The sequence below is a fragment of the Anguilla anguilla genome, chromosome 13, assembly GCF_013347855.1.
Source record: "Anguilla anguilla isolate fAngAng1 chromosome 13, fAngAng1.pri, whole genome shotgun sequence".
In the NCBI taxonomy this organism is placed as follows: domain Eukaryota; kingdom Metazoa; phylum Chordata; class Actinopteri; order Anguilliformes; family Anguillidae; genus Anguilla; species Anguilla anguilla.
Genome location: NC_049213.1, coordinates 1,793,046 through 1,815,252, shown reverse-complemented (window position 1 = coordinate 1,815,252; position 22,207 = coordinate 1,793,046). Strand labels below are relative to the sequence as shown.

The 22,207-nt window shown below is 46.6% G+C and overlaps 1 protein-coding gene across 1 annotated transcript; it reads right to left on the bottom strand.

Moving 5' to 3' along the window:
• Positions 1 to 292: 292 nt before the first annotated feature.
• Positions 293 to 22,183, bottom strand: cand2 (cullin-associated and neddylation-dissociated 2 (putative)). Its single transcript, XM_035388373.1, has 15 exons — positions 21,902 to 22,183; positions 20,451 to 20,594; positions 19,451 to 19,605; positions 18,442 to 18,565; positions 17,192 to 17,448; positions 14,510 to 14,615; positions 13,425 to 13,570; positions 12,449 to 12,741; positions 11,000 to 11,141; positions 8,677 to 10,188; positions 7,477 to 7,572; positions 7,052 to 7,221; positions 6,287 to 6,451; positions 3,025 to 3,132; positions 293 to 796 (listed from the first exon to the last, which is right to left on the bottom strand). Exons 1-15 carry the CDS (start codon positions 21,967 to 21,969, stop codon positions 563 to 565), a joined length of 3,720 nt encoding a protein of 1,239 aa, XP_035244264.1. The 5' UTR covers positions 21,970 to 22,183; the 3' UTR covers positions 293 to 562.
• Between the last annotated feature and the right edge of the window lie 24 nt (positions 22,184 to 22,207).

Genomic DNA, 22,207 nt, shown 5'->3' with positions numbered 1-22,207 from the left:
AAGGAACCAATCGGACGTCGGGGTGATGATTTGGTGGGCAGGTGTACAGAGGCGGTTTCGTGAGAATTTGATCAGGGCATATTGATAAAGCATATTGGGTATAACTGATCCGAGATCAGTGCTCTGAATCTGAGAATCTATGAAAACAAACTCTAGACACTAGGATTGGTAGTTTTCTTTTTTTCTGTAAGCTCTGTGATGTTGTAACGGTAAGATATTTGCACACAGTTAACTGCAGTTGGTTTAATGGGGTCCAGGAGTCATTTTCAAAGATAATAAATTGTACATTTTATGGAAAGGTAGAATGGAGTTTTATTGGAGAAATCGAGTGTTTGGCACAGGGGGGTGTAACTGCAGTCCCGGAGGGTTGGTGCATTTAGGCAGTTTTTTTGTAAAGCATTGTATGCACAAATACCGGGCCACAGCAGAACGCTTTCATCTAGGGTAACATGCAGTTTTGAAACTTGTTGCTCATGACTCAAAAGAATGTCACATAAAACAAATATTAGAGCTAATGAAATTTTTAAGAGCCGGGAAGGGGGTGCCCTTGCGCGCCCCCGGTTTAGCTGGTGTCCATGGCGTCTGTGGGGCCGCAGGCCGAGGAGGAGGTGTCCCTCTGGATGCTCTCGAAGATGGAGGACATCTCGGCGCAGGAGCGGATCTGGCTGGCGAAGTCCGCCATGGCGGGGCTCTTCTGGGCCTCGGCGATGGACAGCAGGGCCGCCACGGCCCTCATCGCCGACCGCCGCAGCTCCTCCTGCTTCTCAAACTCCTGCTTCACAGAGCCAGCCTTCACCTGCAATATCACACACAAACTCCTGCTTCACAGAGCCAGCCTTCACCTGCCATAACACACACAAACTCCTGCTTCACAGAGCCAGCCTTCACCTGCAATATCACACACAAACCTCTGCTTCACAGAGCCAGCCTTCACCTGCAATATCACACACAAACTCCTGCTTCACAGAGCCAGCCTTCACCTGCAATATCACACACAAACTCCTGCTTTACAGAGCCAGCCTTCACCTGCAATATCACACACAAACCCCTGCTTCACAGAGCCAGCCTTCACCTGCAATATCACACACAAACCCCTGCTTCACAGAGCCAGCCTTCACCTGCAATATCACACACAAACCCCTGCTTCACAGAGCCAGCCTTCACCTGCAATAACACACACAAACTCCTGCTTCACAGAGCCAGCTTTCACCTGCCATAACACACACAAACTCCTGCTTCACAGAGCCAGCCTTCACCTGCAATATCACACACAAACTCCTGCTTCACAGAGCCAGCCTTCACCTGCAATATCACACAAACTCCTGCTTCACAGAGCCAGCCTTCACCTGCCATAACACACACAAACTCCTCCTTCACAGAGCCAGCCTTCACCTGCAATATCACACACAAACTTCTGCTTCACAGAGTCAGCCTTCAGCTGCAATAACACACACAAACTCCTGCTTCACAGAGCCAGCCTTCACCTGGAATATCACACACAAACTCCTGCTTCACAGAGCTGGCTTTCATCTGTAATAACACACACAAACTACTGCTTCACAGAGCCAGCCTTCACCTGCCATAACACACACAAACTCCTCCTTCACAGAGCCAGCCTTCACCTGCAATATCACACACAAACTCCTGCTTCACAGAGCTGGCTTTCATCTGTAATAACAGGGTCGGCTGGATAACCACCACAGAGATCTGCACATCCAGGGGTCACTCCAGTCGCTTATTTATTTTATCTCCTTGCTTCCTTTCCTCACATCCTTTCCTTGCTGCTAGCTCCACCCATCGGAGGACACAAGGAAAGGAAGCAGGGACAGGATGTGAGGAATCAAGGAAACACGTATTAGGCTATTGGAACGTCCTTGCTCTTTCAGGCGTCAGCTTGAAGCCACATCAGTTACAGACATGGCAGATGGGGAGAGGTGGATCCACTTATCGGTAATTTATACGTCACGCATTCAGAAAAAAACAAGATGGTGGACCTCGATCGATTTTTAGGTCAGGCATAGACAGAGGAGACAAGGATGGATAAAATAAGTGATTGGATTGGGCCCCGGTACACTGCTGCATTGGGGAGGATGAGTGTTCACATGCTTAACTAGTGGCTAGGATTGTAAGGTGCCCCATGGCTGCTGCTTCAGATCCCTGGTGGATGCACAACCATTGTACCTCTGGGCAAGATAATTGACCTCAGATGCTTCACAGAAGACATCCAGGTGAACCAGTGGACCCCATCATACAGAAACATAACCTGCTTTGGATAAGAGCGACTGGAAAGAGAGTGAGCAGAATCCGGAGTTCAGCTCTCCGCGCCCAAATTGCAAATTGGCTGTTTAAACCAAGAGCAGTTAAAGTTTCTATTCACTTTATAATTCCAATTTCCATCTATTTCACTTGTGCCGACTGCTGCACTGTGCTGTAAATGTATTTGCTATTGGTTGTGCCACAGTTAAACGTTTCATTTAGAGACACGGAAACAGCCTCCAGCTATCAGTCATGAGCTTACAAGGAAATTTAGCAAACATTCTTGCTCAAGCGTGTGAAGTCCAGAAACAGATATACCCACGTTGGGCACCACTGCACAAGCTGGAAGCAATAAGTAATAAAATCATTGAAGAGCAACATTCTTACATTACAACCAAAGTGCTTTACACAATGAAAGCATAGATAAATCACAGAAGATAAACGTAAATAAACCAATGCTGCTAGTTATACAATGTCGGAAGAATAAAAAAATTAATAATCATTCCATGATCTTAAACTATAGCTGCCAATGCCATGTCCCATCTTGTTCCTTAGCATTGCTTCAAGGTTAACCCCCATTGTGAAATCGCTTGGCATTCACCAAATGGAGGGTAGCAGGTTTGCGTGCCTACCCTTTTGTTCTGCACAGGGGGTGGGTGGATAGCGGCTGAACTGGTTTCCTTTGGGAAGGGAGGGGCAGGCATGCCGTGGCGGGGCGGAGGGGGGGGGCAGCGGGTGGCGGGTGCTCTGGGGAGGGGGGGCCGTTACCTTGGTGGTGCATGTAGCTCTCAGCGGCTCCACCAGCCTGTCCAGCCTCTGCAGAACCGCACTGGGACTCAGAGAGGAGAGCCTGGCCAGCATGATAAAGGTCAGCATCTACAGAGAAGCACAGCGTTAGTGCTTCTGCTCTCTCTGTTCTTCCACTTACCGTCAGTATCACAGCAGCATCTACTGCAGCACTGTGTTGTAAATGTCTTCACTACTGGTTGTGACACTAGTACGCTGGTATCGTCCCTGGCCTAACCTTTTCATGTGCACGGTGTATTTCACGCTGGATTACCGCTCACTGACTAAATGTTTATTCGCCTGGATCCTACAGGCACAGACATGTTATGGAACATTAAGACGATGCTAGTACCTCTGAAGAATATCCTGGTGCACCTTATTTTCACTGTAATTGTAAATTTGGCCTTTTGGTACATTTCAAAAGTATGTGGACACCTGAACATCACACCCACATGTTCTTGTTGAACATCTCATTCTAAAATCATTAATATCGAGTTGGACTCCCCTTTCCTGCCCTAACAGCCTCCACTGGAAAGGCCATACTAGATGTTGGAGCATTGCTGCAGGGATTTGCTTCCATTCAGGCAGAAGAGCATTAGTGAGGTCGGGCACTGATGTTGGACGTAAGGCCGGGCTTGCAGTCAACATTCCAATTCATCCCAAAGTGGAGCAGAGGTCACGGCTCTGTGCAGGCCAGTCAAATTCTTCCCGACCAAACCCAGCAAACCATTTCTTTATGGACCTCGGTTTGTGCGCGGGGGGGTTGTCAGGCTGAAACAGGAAAGGGCCGTCCCCAAACTGTGATCTTAGGCTTCTGTACAGCTGCTCGGCCGTGGAAACCCATTTCATGAAGCTCTTGATGTCAGCACAAGCTTCTTCATTAAGCTTGCGCTGACATTGTTTCCAGAGGTTGTTTGGTACCCTGGGACAGGTGAGTGTTGCTGCTGAGGACAGGTAGTGTTGCAGCCGAGGACAGGTGAGTGTTGCTGCTGAGGACAGGTGAGTGTTGCTGCTGAGGACAGGTGAGTGTTGGAGCCGAGGACAGGTGAGTGTTGCTGCTGAGGACAGGTGAGTGTTGGAGCCGAGGACAGGTGAGTGTTGCTGCTGAGGACAGGTGAGTGTTGCTGCTGAGGACAGGTGAGTGTTGGAGCCGAGGACAGGTGATTGTTGCTGCTGAGGACAGGTGAGTGTTGCTGCTGAGGACAGGTGAGTGTTGCAGCTGAGGACAGGTGAGTGTTGCTGCTGAGGACAGGTAGTGTTGCAGCCGAGGACAGGTGAGTGTTGCAGCCGAGGACAGGTGAGTGTTGCTGCTGAGGACAGGTGAGTGTTGCAGCTGAGGACAGGTGAGTGTTGCAGCTGAGGACAGGTGAGTGTTGCTGCTGAGGACAGGTGAGTGTTGCAGCCGAGGACAGGTAGTGTTGCAGCCGAGGACAGGTGAGTGTTGCAGCCGAGGACAGGTGATTTTTACGCACTATACGCTTCAGCAGCCAGTGAGCTACCGCTGCACGGCTGAGCTGTTGTTGCTCCTATACGTTTTCACTTCACAATAACAGCACTTACAGTTGACTGGGCCAGCTCTCGCAGGGCAGAAATTTGACAAACTGACTTGTTGGAATGGTGGCATCCAATGACAGTGCCACGTTGAACATGACTGAGCTCTTCAGTATGACACATTCTACTGCCAATGGGTCTATGGAGATTGCATGGCTGTATGTTTGCTTTTATGCACCAGTTAGCAATGGGTGTGGCTGAAGTAGCTGAATCCACTAATTAGAAGGGGTGTCCACATACGCTACAGTTCCAAACATATCAATTATCCACAGCCATGAACATCACTTCTAGTTCACAGGGTAAGCATTGGATAAGTAAGTTATGGCAAGTCATACACTAGAAGTGAGGCATCATTGCAAGAGATATGATAGAGAGCTACAACATGAAGACAAATTTACAACAGTAACATGAATGTGCTAGATGAAGGTTTCTAAGAAACATGGCAAGTGATGTGGTAAGTTCAAGAACCGCGAGCGACGTACTGACGTTGATGTGACGTGCCAACAGTAGGCCTAAATGTTCTTTTGGGGTTTTAATTAAGCGATATGTATTTTAATGACATTTATTTTGGCTTTTGTGAATGGGATTTGTTTATTTAAGTTTTTTGATTCATTTGAACATTTAAATTTCTTTTAAAGGATTTTTCACACGGCACACCTGACCTCGCCTGACGGCACACCGGTTGGGAAACGCCGGTTTAGGTATTTACGTAGTCACGTGATTTAGTGTAATGGTGGAAGAGTTCGGTCAGTGACTGACAGCTTACGGGTTCACTAGACTTGTTTGAACCAATCAAATGGGTCGACACTCTTCCTCATTCTCCCATCCCATCACTAGTTTAACATGATAATTGTGCAGTGTGTTATTTAGGGATTGGTCAAAAAAATAAAACGGTAGCAAGTTTCATTGTGTGATTTGTATATTTCTGTGTTAGGAAGTCTATTTCAGTGAGTGATCTGTTATAGATATGGCCTATGCCAGGAGTCTGCAAATTCAAACCAGTGTGTATGTTCCTGCCATAATTGCAACCTCTGAATAGTACTGAGCTGTTTAATAGACCCTTTGTTTAATAGGACTGTGAATTCTGTGTACAGTAATGGACTGGATTCAGTGTACAGTAATGGACTGAATTCAGTGTGCAGTAATGGGCTGTGAATTCTGTGTACAGTAATGGACTGAATTCAGTGTGCAGTAATGGGCTGTGAATTCTGTGTACAGTAATGGACTGAAAGTGCAGTGTACAGTAATGGACTGTGAATTATGTGTACAGTAATGGACTGAATTCACTATACACATCTCTTAATGGGGCGACATAGCTCAGGAGGTAAGACCGATTGTCTGGCAGTCGGAGGGTTGCCGGTTCAAACCCCTCCCTGGGCATGTCGAAGTGTCCTTGAGCAAGACACCTAACGCCTTACTGCTCTGGCGAATGAGAGGCATCAATTGTAAAGCACTTTGGATAAAAGCGCTATATAAATGCAGTCCATTTACCATTTACCCTTTAAGTCTACTGAAGAATGCTCACCTCTTAAGGTCAAATTACGTCAGAAATAGCTATGTATGCCCTGCAGAATACGTTTTCCATGGAGTGTAGCCTATGTCAGGTATCTGCATGTCTGTAAGTGTTGGGCACTGTATTATGTGTTCTGGAGTATAGCCAGCAAGCTGTCAGCTGTCGGCAGTTTCCTGTTACCCTGATGTCATAGTGATCCTTGAGCCCCTCCTCCACGTGGTTGAGGTACTCAAAGATGTCCAGGCAGTCGAGGCAGCTGTCCAGCAGGGTGTACATGCACTCGAACGCTGCTTTCCGAACATCCAGCCCATCGTCCACAGTGTGCTTAAAGGGACCCATCTCCACCTAGAGTAAGACATCAGCTCAGCTCAGTTACGTGTTCACTTTTGCCATCCGTTGGTGCTTTCTGCTGTTCATAAAATGGCACACATGACCATCGGTGGAAAGCGCTGAATTTTTAGCGGGCCAAATGTCCGATAATGTGCCTGTTAATCATAGCAACTGAGACTAGACTCCTACAGGCTGTTTTTCCTGTTTTTACAAGGTGACATGATTGCTAGTGGAAAACACTGAATATTTACGAGACCAACTGGCAAGACAGCGCTTGTTAACCAAAACAAGTACATGCTGTTTATTTCTGTTTTTCTACAGTGAACATCTGTCTTACTCTTCTGCAATACCATTGTCACCAAGTGCCTCTGCATGAACATTTTTCAGAGGGATTCAGAAACAGTCCAAGTGTGCGCCATTAAGCACGGTTCTCGGTGTAAAACACTGAATACTTATTAGGTCATTTGACCAGAAAGTGCTCATTAACGTAAGAAATGGAAACCGTGAACCATGTTTTGTTTTTTTAATTGATCGCTTCATTTTATCTGTGCTGGCGGACAGAGGTTTTAGCGGTTTACTACGGTCTGGAGCGGAGCGGTGAGGGCGGGACGCTACCTCCCGGATGAGCTCCTTCCTGATCTGCGTTTCGGCGTAGAGGTGCGGCAGCACCGCCCCCAGCAGCCCCCGGATCAGCGCCGGCTTGTTGTGACCCGCCGAATTGAACATCACCAAGGCGACCCGGCGCACGTTCAGGTCTGGGTCCTGCAGCGTCTTCAGGAAGTCGCCTGAAAAGGGGAAAGAATACTTCCTATCGACCTGGACATTTACCAGACTGGGGTCAAATACCTGTTTAAAGCACCTCGACCCTTTTGACCCCAGTGAAGATTTCTTATTTTAAAAGGAGCCTCTATTTGTAGCAAGTGTTACCAGCATTTACAGAGTGAGAGTATTTCAGAGACATATATGACACAGGTCTGTCCAGGATGAGAAAGGTTAGCATGGACAACATTAGCAGTGATGTGTTTAAGGCCTCCCCTTACCTATGCAGCCTTTAAGCAGTGCGTCTATGGGCTGTGGCTGATCCACGATGGTGAACTTAATGGCTGTGACCACTGTGCTGCGGGCGTGAGGAGACCCTGCAAAGTGGAGGAGGAGGGTCACTGTGAGTCACAGAGGCAGTGATGTGTGATGTCACTGTGAGTCACAGAGGCAGTGATGCCTGATGTCACTATGAGTCACAGAGGCAGTGATGTGTGATGTCACTGTGAGTCACAGAGGCAGTGATGTCACTGAGTTACAGAAGCAGTGATGTCTGATGTCACTGTGAGTCACAGAGGCAGTGATGTCTGATGTCACTGTGAGTCACAGAAGCAGTGATGTCTGATGTCACTGTGAGTTACAGAAGCAGTGATGTGTGATGTCACTGTGAGTCACAGAAGCAGTGATGTCTGATGTCACTGTGAGTCACAGAAGCAGAGATGTGTGATGTTACTGTGAGTCACAGAATCAGTGATGTCAGTTTGACTGTAAGTTACAGAAGCAGTGATGCGTGATGTCACTGTGAGTTATAGAGTGATGTCAAATGTTACTGATGACAACATTCTTGCGGCGTTGCAAACTTAGTGACTTTGTTGCTAGATCTAGCGACTCTTTGGACTCCCTTAGAAACTCTTTCTTGTAAAATGGACAGCAACAAAGTGCATCTATTTTCAGAATTTTTAATCGGGCTACTTTTTTATTTTTAATTTCTAATATTGGTCTAATATGCCTAATTTACTTTGACAAAGTACAGTCTCTAACACTACAATTTACCAATAAAAATGTATTCACTCAGAAATGTATTAATACTGTAAGAAGTAAATAATTGCTGTCTTCATTACTTACATGAAAATGACAGTGCACATGCATGCATTCCCTTGCATCCTCAGGTAAAGTTTCATTACATCGGTAAGTTATCACTTTTCGTGGTGTTACATTACATTGCAATCACTAAGTGTAATATTAGCCTATCAAACAACACTTTGCATTGTAACAAAAAGGTATGATTAGACATGATTAGCTACCCTATCTCACACAGCTATACCTATGACAGTATCCAAAAGGAAACCCAGAGAATGTAACAAAGAAAGGATATATAATGTAAAGGGGTCTGGGGAGACATTGTTTGAGCCATTATATCCCAGCTTCTATGCCTCCTACTGACACCCCTGGAAAGTAAAATGGCGGCTGTGTTCGCGTACCTGAGGACAGCTGCTTTTTGAGTCGGGGCAGGAGCTGAGAGGGGTTGACCAGGGTGAGCTTGCCCAGGCACTCTGCCACCACATTGCGGGTGCCCTCCTCCGGGCACTCACAGTGCTTGAAGAGCAGAGCCCAGATCTCCTCCACGTGGGGCTTGAGGCTGTGGGCCGCCGAGCCGCTGATCACCTCCTTCAGGGAGTGCAGGAGGAGGTACTGCCTCTTGGGCTGGCTGCCGATCTCCTTCAGCATGAAAGGGAGGTACTCCTCCAGGTTGCCCACGCAGATGTTCCCCAGGGCGCTGGAGGCGGCTGACTTCACCTCCTCATTGCTGGAGGAAAAGGCCTCCAGGATGATGGTCTTCAGCTCCTTCTGCCCGCCCAGGTTCATCGACCTACCCACCTCTCCCAGGCAGAGGAAGGACAGGATCCTTGCTGGCTCAGACGACTTGGCGCTCTTGACCTCCTGGATGAGGTTTGTGATCGTTCCGGAAGCTTCTTTGGGGCACGCTGAAGCAAGGGCGGCCACACACTTGGCCACAGAGTAGTACGACTGCCTGTGCATGACCATGGAGTCCGGGGACTTCTGGGACCCATAGAAGGGGCCTGTCAAAGCTTTGAGGAGTTCGTGGTAACCCATGTTGCTGGCTTTAGTCCCCACAAGCGCCTGGAAGAACTCCAGGATGGCTCCGAGCGCCCCGCCCTGCAGCAGCGGAGAGTGCACCAGAGCAAAGACCTCCGGCAGGGTGGAGCCGCTGATCTTGGACAGGGAGGCCGGGCACACCTTGGCCATGCAGGTGAGCAAGCCCAGGGCCACCTGGGACACGTGCATGTCGCTCTCGCCGATGAGCGCGGGAAGCTCGTCCAGCACCGGCTCCATGGCGGGAGGCTTGGGGCCGTCGCTGTAGTTCCGCACTATCACGGTCAGAGCGGTCAGAGTGCTCAGCTTGAGCGCTCGCTGGTTCTTCCGCAGGAAGGAGCCCAGGATGGGGATCCCCTCGGTCAGCACGGGCCTCAGGTCGATCCGGAGGGGAGACCCGGCCACCAGGGTGAGGGTCTTCACCGTGGTCAGCCTGGTGATCTCGTTCTTCAGCCTCTCCAGGAAGATCTGCAGGGTTGGTTGGAGGTCCTGGCCCAGCTGGTCCCCCAGGTGACAGATGATGTGGCCCATGCAGGAGATGGCCCTCTCCTTCACCTCCTGGTCAATGTCTGCAGCCTTCAGCCTCTTCAGCGTGCCGGTGAAAAGGTCCTTCAGATAGGGTTTGACATCGAAGGCGGGGGAGGGCGCGTCCTCCAGAGGCCTCATGATCTTCACCATCTGCTGGGTGACCAGCAGGGCCTCGGAGGTGATCTTGTAGAAGGGGTCCTCCACGCACGCCACCACCGGCGGCAGGATGACCCGGATGTGAGGGTAGAAGACCCCCGGCGGGTGATTGCACAGAAGAACGTGGAGGAACGACAGCGCGTCAATCTTCATGTTGGAGGACGTGGACTTATCCGTGAGGGAGTACAGGATGCCTGTGGGGAAAGATCAAACAACATTCAAAATGTCTCATTTTAATGTTTAATGCGGGAATCTCAAACTCCAGTCCAGGAGGACCGTGGTGTTCGCCGTTTTTTGTGGTTTCCTTTCGGTCAGCAGCCAGTTTACACTTTGGAAATAAGATTAGACTCTTTAGCCAATCAATGACTTTAATTCAGTGAATAAGTCAATCAATGACTGAAGCACTGAAACACACAGGAAACCAGAAGCTCTGGCACTCCAGGATTTTTTTTTTTTGATCACTGCTCTACACATTTCAATAAACAAGCAAAACATTTTCTGGAATCGTAATTGTTTTGCTTATACGTGATAAGCTACAGTTATTTATTTACCACTGCAAGTGCGCTGAAGTGTATGTTGTTAATTCAGAAATTCTGTTGTCTTCTCCAGGGCCTCTCAACATTGCGCAGATGCGTAGCGCACACAGGAGCCCTAAACAGGCTAGCGTGCTAAAGTGGCTAGTGCACTAAAGAGGCTGGTGTGTTAAACAAGCTAGTGTGCTAAACAGGCTAGCGTGATAAAGAGGCTAGTGCGCTAAACAGCCTAGTGCGCTAAACAGGCTAGCGTAATAAAGAGGCTAGTGTGTTAAACAGGCTAGCGTGCTAAAGAGGCTAGCGTGATAAAGAGGCTAGTGTGTTAAACAGGCTAGCGTGCTAAAGAGGCTAGCGTGATAAAGAGGCTAGTGTGCTAAACAGGCTAGCGTGATAAAGAGGCTAGCGTGATAAAGAGGCTAGTGTGTTAAATAGGCTAGCGCTAAAACGCACGGGTCCACACATGGGCTGTTACCTGGGATGAGTGCGGGTATGTGGTCCCCCAGGGCTCCGGGAAGCACGTTGGCCAGCTCTGTGAGCAGGGAGAAACAGCCCTGCCGACACTTCATGCTCTTCTCCTTCAGCTGCCTGTGGAGAGCCTTCACCACCGCGGGAACCTGGAGCACGGGACCCCAGACGGCACAGTACCGCAGGAGTATGCTAAACACGGCACAGTACCGCAGGAGTATGCTAAACACGGCACAGTACCGCAGGAGTATGCTAAACACGGCACAGTACCGCAGGAGTATGCTAAACACCGCACAGTACCGCAGGAGTATGCTAAACACCGCACAGTACCGCAGGAGTATGGCCTTCTGTACCGTTGTGCCCTTGAGCAAGGTGCTAAACCTGCATTGCTTCAGCTATATATCCAGCTGGATAAATGAATACTATGTAAATACTATGCAAAAAGTTGTGTGCAAGTTGTTTTGGATAAATGGTAAAAGGTAAAGTAAACACTTGGATATTTGTGCATTCTCCCCAAATGGAGGGCAGATTATTGAGGAATGTAAAACAGATGGAGAAAGCTGAATAATTAGATGGCTGCTCTGTACAACTGGGGCCTGGATTCAAAACATTCTTATCCTGATCAGCCTGGAAAGTATGCACAAAGTCAGCCAAAGAGCACATTTACAAGCAGCACAACATCCCATAGTGCAAATCTACAGCACTAAGCTACCTAGTAGGTGCAAGAGAGAGTTTGACCTTATAGTCCTGTAAGTGGCATATTTAATTTGAGAGTGTAGTATTAAATGTAGCACAAGTATGTGGGTATTTCAGCCAGAGTAATAAACCAAGGGGCAGTTTGAACAGATGGGTTTTCATCCACAGGGGAATTTGGACACCGACTGGGCTGTTTGGGGAGCTCATGCCTCCACTGGGATCCGGAGTACAGAAGAGAGACATCCCTGAGGTTAGAGACCCTTATGGGAAGGGATGGCGAGGCATCTAAGTTATAAGCTCTGACTGAATCCATGCCTGATTTTCCTTATGGTGGTTTATGTTTATTTTCCTTACGTGTTTGTGTTTTAGACGGGTACCGTGCATAAATGACATGTCAGTTGTACCTGTTAGCTGTTGAGATAACTTGCACCTGTAGTCTCCGATCAGGTATAAAAACATTTTTAAAAACACACCGATAACTCCTCACAAAGCAGGAGAATACAGTGCATGACAATACACATCAACAATACGCCACACTCATATGGACCATTACAAAACATTTAAAAATCTCTTTTCAAACTAAAAATAGTGGACGTATGCTGACTGAATCCAAGTGTGGATTTCATTATGGTGAGGCATACGCTCTGAACAAAATCTCCCCCGAGCCCGTTTTTTGTTTTCCTTGTGAAAGGTCGTCATCGTGCGTGTACTGCCAGAAGGCGTTAAACGGGTGGAGAATTTTAAGATGGAGAAAGCACACCTGTTTCTGGAGCAGAGAGAGCGAGGGGTCTTCCTTGGCCCCGGGCGGGGCCGCGGTCGGACCCCCCTGGGGGGGGCGCGTCTGCTTCAGGAGGGCGATGAAGGCGAGGAAGATGTCGGTCTTGACGTTCTCCTCGCGCTCTTTGAAGCGGGAGACCAGGGCGGGGCAGACGGACCCGTACAGCTCCGGCAGGAGGTCCCGCCGGGTGCCGATGACCGCCTCCAGGCACTTCACCGAGGAGCGCCGCACCTTCCAGCTCACGTCGTCGTCGTCGCTGTACTCGTCGTCCGACTCTGCGGGGGGGCGGGGGGCGGGGCGGACAGCACAGAGGACACAGCTAGAACAACCCAGTAACTGGAAGAGGATGGAAACTGTGGGATTCATGGGCTCATTCTGCAGCAACCAATCTGAGGTCCTGACTTCCTTTGGCCAATAAGGACCCCATGGCACTTTTCTGAATGGGAGGGGTGTTACAACCTGCCTTACTCCACCTGATTGGTTACATAATCTTTTGTGTACCCAATCCACTTTGATTCTTTACCTCATCACTGTAAAAGGTAGTTAAGTGCTCAGTTGTCATACCCGTTTAAGTAAAATAAAAAAATAAAAAATGGCCACTGCTCCATGTTTAAGATAATGACTTATAAATGAGACAAGTGTCATTGGGGTAGTCATGGGCTTGGAATTAAAGGTTTCTAAAAAAAGTTTGACAAACATACGTGATTATATCAACATGGGAATGCTTTTAATTTTGTTTTGTATTCTATGTACCAGATAAGACACCTCAAAATATGTTTTAAAAAATTGCTAAAACTAACATAAATACCCTACAAAATAGTGCAATGACATGAGAGTTAAAATTTCCGAAGCTCGATATCCTAAACTGCACAAGCTATGTAAATCTTTCCCCTATAACCCCAGGGTGTTTGCGCGGTTGTGTGGTTATGTCCATGGAGCTGAGAGGCTGATGCAATACCTTGGTCTTCATCTTCCCCGTCTTCTGTTTCCATGGAGTCGTCCTGCTCGTCATCAGCCTCGTAGTTGTAATTGGGGTCGTAGGTGATGTACTTCAAGCACAGCTTTATGACAGTGGGAATGTGAGGGGACATCTCCTTCGGGCACCTTTCACAAATGAGACGCACGATCTCAGTGATTATGGTACACTTTCTCCTGGCTCTGGGACTCCACTGAACCACAGTGAGAGAGCATATCCACCCAAAACTGACGTATTTCAGTTTTACATTACATTACATTACATTACAGGCATTTAGCAGACGCTCTTATCCAGAGCGACTTACACAACTTTTTTTACATAGCACTTTACATTGTATCCATTTATACAGCTGGATATATACTGAAGCAATGCAGGTTAAGTACCTTGCTCAAGGGTACAACGGCAGTGTCCTACCCGGGAATCGAACCTGCGACCTTTTGGTTACAAGCGCAGTTCCTTACCCACTGTGCCCCACTCCGTCCTATCCCCGTTTTATCCCCATCTTTTCTGAAATTTCCTTTGATTGCGGCATAGTGTGCTTTTGGAAACTTTGTGGTGACTACTTCACTCTGATGGTAAGATTCAATATGAGTGAGGTTTGGATTCAACAGGGCTGCCTGCAATCAAGCCTGTCTGTGTTCAAACAGCTGAATCTAATGACCAATTAAATTTGGTTAATTTGTTGATTGAGTAACTAAGGGGGCAATGACTTTTTCACATGGATGAAGTGGGTGTTTGATTACTTTTTTCATTAAATAAATGAAATAATAATTTTTAAAATGTGTTTTGTGTTTACTCAGTTTCCCATAGTCTAATATTACATTTTGTCTAAAGATCTGAAACCACTCAGTGCAATAAAAATGCAATGGCAGAGGAAATCAGGAAGGGGGAAATACTTTTTCATGGCACTGTCAGGTTAAGTTTAATAAAGAGTGGGTTTACTTTTAAACTGGCTCACGAGTTCCTACAGTTTGGGAGCCACCCGATTTGGGAATAATTTGGGAATCATGCCATGAGCTGACAATCTTGCTGTGGAATTTCGTGAGGATGGACGCTGCCATCTTTACCTGCGGACGAAGGCTTCAAACGCCTGAAAGCAGTGCTCCCTCAGCTCGTCATCCTCCACGCTGCAGAACTTCACCACCTTCGGGACGATCTTCTCCAAGTGCTCTCCTGTGACAAGGGCAGTGTTTGGGGAATAGTTTAACTACACGTAGTTACAGTAGTTGTTTAATTACATATTATTTTGGCTGCAGTTTGCCGCTAGTACAACCACATTCAGTTTCGTGTCGTGGTTATAGTAGTTAATTACTTCTTTGTCATTTTGAGGTGTAGTTAACTATAGGAACTACCAACTTCTTTAGGCCATAAAATAATATTTTTTCCAAACCCACAAAATACCACATCCTTGCTCTCATTTCCCTCCACTTCTGATTGGTGAAAAGTACTCAGCTGCACTTTGGTCAACTGCCAGTTGCCACACATTTTTCATTTTTTTTTAACCTTTATTTTACCGGAAGAGTCCCATTGAGACAGAATCTCTTTTACAAGGGAGACCTGGCCAAGAGGGCAGCTCAGTTAAAAGATATTACAAGGAGAAACAGCACATTAAAATAAAATACAATACAGTACAAAGCAGACACAACTATTAGGGGTCATGCAAAAATAAATACACAAACAGGATGACAGAGATACATACATGTAACCAGAATGACATGATAGATTAAGTATTAAAACAGGTGCAATTAACAGTTAAGCTTAACCTGCAGCTCATTCCAAGACCAGGGGCCATAATAAAACAGACTCCTCTTGCCGGCTTCTGTCCGCACATTAGGTACCTTGAAATGCAGTCCAATATTAGATCTTAAATTATGTGTATTTTGTGTGGGTAAAAACTTTGAACTTATATATATAGGTAACTTTCTAAGAATGGCCTTATAGATGAATATATGCCAGTGTTTCATCCTGCGTATACCAAGGATATCCCCCTGAGCTGTATAGTGGCTGTATATGTGCAAGGGGAAGGCATTGCTCACACGCACGTCTGGGGAACATGAAAATGATAACTTTTTCATAATTTGTTTTGCAAAGTAAATAACATGTTCGAATAGCTGTAGTTTTGCAAGCTACGTTTATCTTTGAGGGTACCTTGGCTGTATTTCAACTACTTTCAGTGCGAAGTAATTGTTTGTGCAACGGCTTTTACAGTAATTTCCCTAACACTGGATAAGCGCCAATCAAGAAGGCTGCAGAGTGAATAATTCTACACAATGCTGCCCTCTGTGGGTCATTTTGAAGGATTGCGCCCTGTGCCCATCTTACCAGCTGTGTTTATTATGGGCCAAATTCAACATAAAACAGTCGCTAACACATTACAAAAGTAAAATCAGATTTACATTTGTTAAAAAGAGCACAGTACTGTGCAGTAACACAATAGCATGCACATGGAAATACAAATTCATGCTTCTATTCATTTTAAAATGACCTTATTATGAGAAATCTGTCTTGAGATACAGCACACGATAAATAAACCAAGATTAAAAATGGGATCAGATTCATTTCGAGATCTACAACCTAATCTCAACCAGATTTAATTGCTGATTGTGGAGTCCTATCTGACTACAGTACCGACATACAGGATGAAGTGATCAATCACTAAAGTCCTGAACTACGAGTCTCCTCATAGACAAGACCCACAGGAGCACGGAGATCAGAGCTTAGGATATAATTAATCCTAATTATAGACCAGGGCATTCCTGTGAACACCAGTGATCTAACAAGAGGCATCTCTGAAGTTTCTGATCTTAAGGTGGCCCATCAAATTCAATCAACATAGAAAAGCATTAAAAATGGCACACGTTCAGGAAAGACTCCTGGCAGATATTTTAAAGCTTGAATCAAACATCTACTACCTGCCTTCCCTGTGATGCCTGAAGAAAACAAAGTGAAAACGTGTTTCCTGCATTGCCTTTTCACAGGCACAGACATTAGTTTTTTTTACTTTGCAAGGAGTTTCAGTGTTTAGAGTTTGTTCTGAACCTAAAGTTCTAAATTTCCTGTTAAGTTCAGGAAACCAAATAAAATGAGCAGGAGTGCTATGGGATGGTGGTGGGGGGGGGGGGGGGTGTGGTGAGCGGAAGTGCTATGGGGAAGGGCTTAGGGGTGAACAGGAGTGCTATGGGGGGCTGAAAGGTGAGCAGGAGTGCTATGGGAGCTGGGAGGTGAGCGGGAGTGCAATGGGGGTGGGGCTGGGAGGCGAGCGGGAGTGCTATGGCGGGGTGAGCGGGAGTGCTATGGGGGGGTGAGCGGGAGTGCTATTGGTGTAGGACGGAGTGTAGCACAGTGGGTAAGGAACTAGACTTGAAACCGAAAGGTCGCAGGTTCGATTCCCGGGTAGGACACTGCCGTTGTACCCTTGAGCAAGGTACTTAATCGAAATTGCTTCAGTATATATCCAGCTGTATAAATGGACACAATGTAAAATGCTATGTAAAAAAGTTGTGTAAGTCGCTCTGGATAAGAGCGTCTGCTAAATGCCTGTAATGTAATGTAATGTAATATTGGGGGCGAGGGGGTGAGCAGGACTGCTATGGGGGAGGGTGGGTGAGCGAGCAGGAGAGCTATGGGGTGTGGGGAGGTGAGCAGGCGCGCCAGCATGCAGTCTGAAGCGATGGGCATCAGACTCGTTTATTCGGGGGATATTTTGTGTGTAGTGTAAGGCGGCCCCTCTGTGCCCATGCCAGCCTTACCCACTCGGTGCCCGCCCTGGCGGCTGACGGTGGCCAGGCACTGGATGTAGGTACGGGTGGAGGAGGTGGGCGGGCCTCGGGCCAGCTCGGAGAGCAGGTGCTCGGTCAGCTGGGTGAAGAGGGCGGGGCTGCAGCCGGGCACCAGGTGACCCAGGGCGAGGATGACCCTCTTCCTCACGGCCAGGCGGGGGCTGGTCAGCTGGGGCAGCAGACTGCTCAGGATGGAGGGGTGGAAGCTCGCCAGTGGGGCACTGAGCCTGGAGGGGGAGTGAGAGAGGGACAGCGGGTCAGTGGGAGAGAGGGAGAGTGGGTCAGTGGGAGAGTGGGTCAGTGGGACAGCGGGTCAGTGGGAGAGAGGGAGAGCAGGTCAGTGGGAGAGAGGGAGAGTGGGTCAGTGGGAGAGAGGGACAGCGGGTCAGTGGGAGAGAGGGAGAGTGGGTCAGTGGGAGAGCGGGTCAGTGGGACAGAGGGAGAGTAGGTCAGTGGGACAGCGGGTCAGTGGGAGAGAGGGAGAGTGGGTCAGTGGGACAGCGGGAGAGTGGGTCAGTGGGAGAGTGGGTCAGTGGGAGGGCGGGTCAGTTGCGTAGTGGGTCAGTGGAAGAGTGGGAGAGCAGGTCAGTGGGAGAGAGGGAGGGTGGGTCAGTGGATCAGTGGGAGAGTGGGTCAGTGGGAGAGCAGGTCAGTGGGAGAGAGGGAGAGTGGGTCAGTGGGTCAGTGGGAGAGCGGGTCAGTGAGAGAGCAGGAGAGTGGATAAAAGAGTAGAGAGCTATTCGGTGGGAGAGTGTATCAGTGGGAGAATAGGAGAATGTGTCAGTGGGAGAGTGGAAAGTTGGTCAGTGGGAGAAAATGGAGTGTGGAGGGGATAGGGGAGTGTCCAGGGGTTGAATTAGGACTGAGCCAAAACCTCAGTTTTAAACCACCAGAACACAAAAGGTATGTAGACCAGGAATGGGCCCTTTGAATCTATGAGATAAGGAGCATCTGTTCCAGTCATAATGCAATTCAGTGCTGTCCAGAGTCATAAACCTGAGTTATAAATCGCTGGTAAATTTACAGCAATCGACGTAATCAGAAAAACGTTTTTTGTTTGTTTTCTCATTGTCTTCTCCACACGTGTGTAACTGTTGATTTAATCATCGCTCACAGAAAAGAAGCGTGAACAGACAGGCAGTGAATCAGGCCTGGCACAGACCCAGGTAGCCCGACGGGGTCGTGACGGGGTCGTGATGGGGTCGTGACGGGGTCGTTACCGGGCCAGCATGTCGGACAGGATGTCCAGGGCTTCCAGCTGTACGGACACGTCGTCCTGTTTCCCCAGAGCACCCATCAGCTGGGAGGTGATCTTCTTACAGACGCTGGCAGTCAGAGTCTGGCCTGCAACCCACGCAAAGCTTTCCACAACAATCCTCAGCTCAACCATCCACCTTATATTATTTTTTTATATAATTTAGTATTCATCCATTCATAAGAGATATCAATGGGCAGTGTCTTTAACTGGGACAATTACTTTGTACGAATAATAATAATAATAATAATAATAACAACAACAACAACAACAAAAAACAGGAACATCCAGAGAAAATTACAATGGCTTGTCAGAATTATAGGGTTCTCTCTGCAGATAGTACAGCTTTAGAATTTCCAAAACAGTGTTCCATTTGTGTTATTTTTTAAATGATAGAAAAAGTGTTTAGTCTGTTGTAGACCAAAAAGACATGACAAAAAGCATTCCCGTGCTTATAAATCATTTCTGATTAAGATGTCAGTTTTATAACCCTATAATTCTCAGCCTTGGTAATGTAATGAAATGCAACCTGATGAAGACGGTGATGTGATGAAGACAGTGGTATGATGAAGACAGTGGTGTGATGAAGATGGTGGTGTGATGAAGACAGTGGTGTGATGAAGACAGCGAAGTGATGAAGACAGTGGTGTGATGAAGATGGTGATGTGATGAAGATGGTGGTGTGATGAAGACGGTGATGTGATGAAGATGGTGAAATGATGAAGACGGTGGTGTGATGAAGACGGTGAAATGATGAAGATGGTGGTGTGATGAAGACAGTGGTGTGATGAAGACAGTGATGTGATGAAGACAGTGATGTGATGAAGATGGTGGTGTGATGAAGACAGTGATGTGATGAAGATGGTGAAGTGATGAGGTCAGCGGTGTGATGAAGACAGCGATGTGATGAAGATGGTGATGTGATGAAGACAGTGATGTGATGAAGACAGTGGTGTCATGAAGATAGCTCCCACCTGCGGAGGACGAGGGCAGCTCGGCGATGACTGTTTTCAGGCCCATGCTGGAGATGTCCCTCAGCTGCTCTTTCTCTGACATCATGTTAGAGCACAAGGTGTCCACCATGGTTTCCACCTGGTAGTCCTTTACCTTACTCACCAGAGGGCCTAAACTACACACACACACACACACACACACGCAGGCAGAGCACAGACACACACACGCACGCACGCACAGCACAGACACACACACACATACACACATGTGCACGCACAACCACGCATACACACACAGGGCAGAGGCACAAATACACACAGACAGTTTAGTTAGCACAGCTCTAGGGGTTACCACAAAACACTAGTATATTAATAAATGATCTTTCATAGGCATAGCCCAGTGTTACATAGGAACAAATAGAACGTTGCAAATGGCATAATAAATTACAAAACAAACTCGGGACGGAAATGTAAACACATTGAGAGGTCTCTGGGATTGCGAACAGAAAGTTATGGGTCTCAGATAGGACATCCTATAGCAATGCACTCAACCCACATTGCTTGTGACAAGTACATAACTGCATGAACTGATTAGCATCTGTGAAGCTCCTACATAAAGAACAAATCTGCAGAAAGCATCGCAAGAGTGTAGACACTTTAAAGTAGTAAATATGTAGCAAAAGGCACAAATCACAGCATTTAATAGAAACGGGCTATAGTACAAACCATCGGGAAATACAACGGGCCCCTGCACCAGAACCAGAGATTTAACAGGAAAAGCATCACTAGAAAAATCAGTCATTCAGTCACTCATTTTGAAAGATTACTGGCGTTCTCTCTGCAGATATGTATGACACTGTTTCTGCCGTATCCATTTCTTTTTATATTTTGTCACGTTAATAATGTATTTCATTATAAGAATCTCAGACAGAACACTATAATTTTAAGCTCTTAATAGCCAGACTGGCCATGACCCTGCTGAGGCACGGAAGCTTCCGGAAGGGGGGTGGTGTCTCCTCACCACTTGACCGCCAGGTTCTGCACCTCTCCGTTCTTGTCCTCCAGCAGCTTGAGCAGCATGGCCACCACCTTCCTCTCGCTGTCCTCGTCCAGCTTAATGGAGTCCTTCTGCAGCTCCATCATCAGGTCGTTGGTGGCCATGAACCTGGGCGTCAACACTGCCATTTTACAAACACTCAGACACTAAGCAGACATTCATCGACCCATTTTCATAATAATACACTCACAAAAAAGGATGTGTCAATATCCAACACACTTCTTGTGTTACTACTTTTGTTCTACTTTTAACACACGGGTCAACACTACTACTTTTGTGTTACAAATATACAATTTCCTTTTACAAAAGGAAACTTTTTAACACAGGCCGTGTTGAAAGCAACACAAAATGTGTTGCCCTTTAACTACACATAAAGGTGAGTTAAATGTTTAAAAGAGTTTTAAATACATCTGTTTTGAGTATAATAATAATAATAATAATAATAATAATAATAATAAAAACCTGCATTTATGTAGAGACCTCAAAGCATTTTACAGCGAAGGGGAAGGGGGGTGGCTCACCTCAACCACGTTTTTGATATGGGATGCTGGAGCTGGATACATTTAGATGTCTTTAACACATTCTAAAATGGAGGATGCTACTAAATGAGTGATTTTTCTAACTGTAATTAAAACAAATTAATTAAAAAAAATTTTCATTTACAAATAACTACCTAGGTGATGCATGGCAGACATTTTGTGCCATACTGCTCACCAGGCATCACCACCCCACTTTAGATATCACCTGACTGTACTGTTTGGTTGTGAAATCCAGTCACACACTGGAAAACAGCAGCACTGGAGGATAATGGCAGTGTAGTGAAATGGTTCAGGAATTGGACGTGGAACTCTCACTTTGCAGGGTTGATTCCCAGGTGGGCAACTTTGTGCTAGGTGTTTCACCTAAATGGCGGATTTATACAAACGGATATTAAAAAGTTAATATCCGTTTGTATAAATGGATTGTTGTGTAATGTGAGCTGTGATGGTTGCTCAGAAAAGAACATTAATACTAAAATATACTATATCTATCTAAAGTATTTTCAGTTTCAGTTTGTATTACACAACTCAATCCAGCAACTGTCAGACAAGTGGAAACTATAATAATAAACTTCACACACATACACACGCGCGCGCACACACACTTTCGTCTTTTGGTTACTTTCCAGTAGCATAGTCCTACTAGACTGCCCATAAATACCACAATATAAGTAACATCGGAATATATAAATTAACAAAGCCATCCGTTTAGTTTCTACTATTAAAACAACATGATTTAAAAAATTGAATACATTTATGTTCATGGGATGCTTGTACTTCGTGTATACACTGCAGTGACGAACAGGTCGTTTAACTGGAAGAATGTTCTAAATGTTTGCCTGCCAAACATGCAAACAAATACGGACTGTCTCTTACCTAAAATCTTTGTCAGTAGATGTCATTTTCTCCAGTAGGTTGGAGATGTGATATGACACATTTGTCATCCTGATTGAGTATTTAAACGCAGAGTTAAACGTAGGACTTAAACACAGACTTTAAATGCTAAATATGAGAACTTAAGAAATGGAGAGAATTTTAACGGGAGAACATGGCGAGAGAAGCGGGCAACAGTGACGCTCTAGGGCCAGGAACAAACTGGGAAACATGACACTGAGGCTGTGTTATAAATAGATAGAGACAAAATTAATTTGCTATGGTTGCTGCCCCCAAGTAGAACTTATG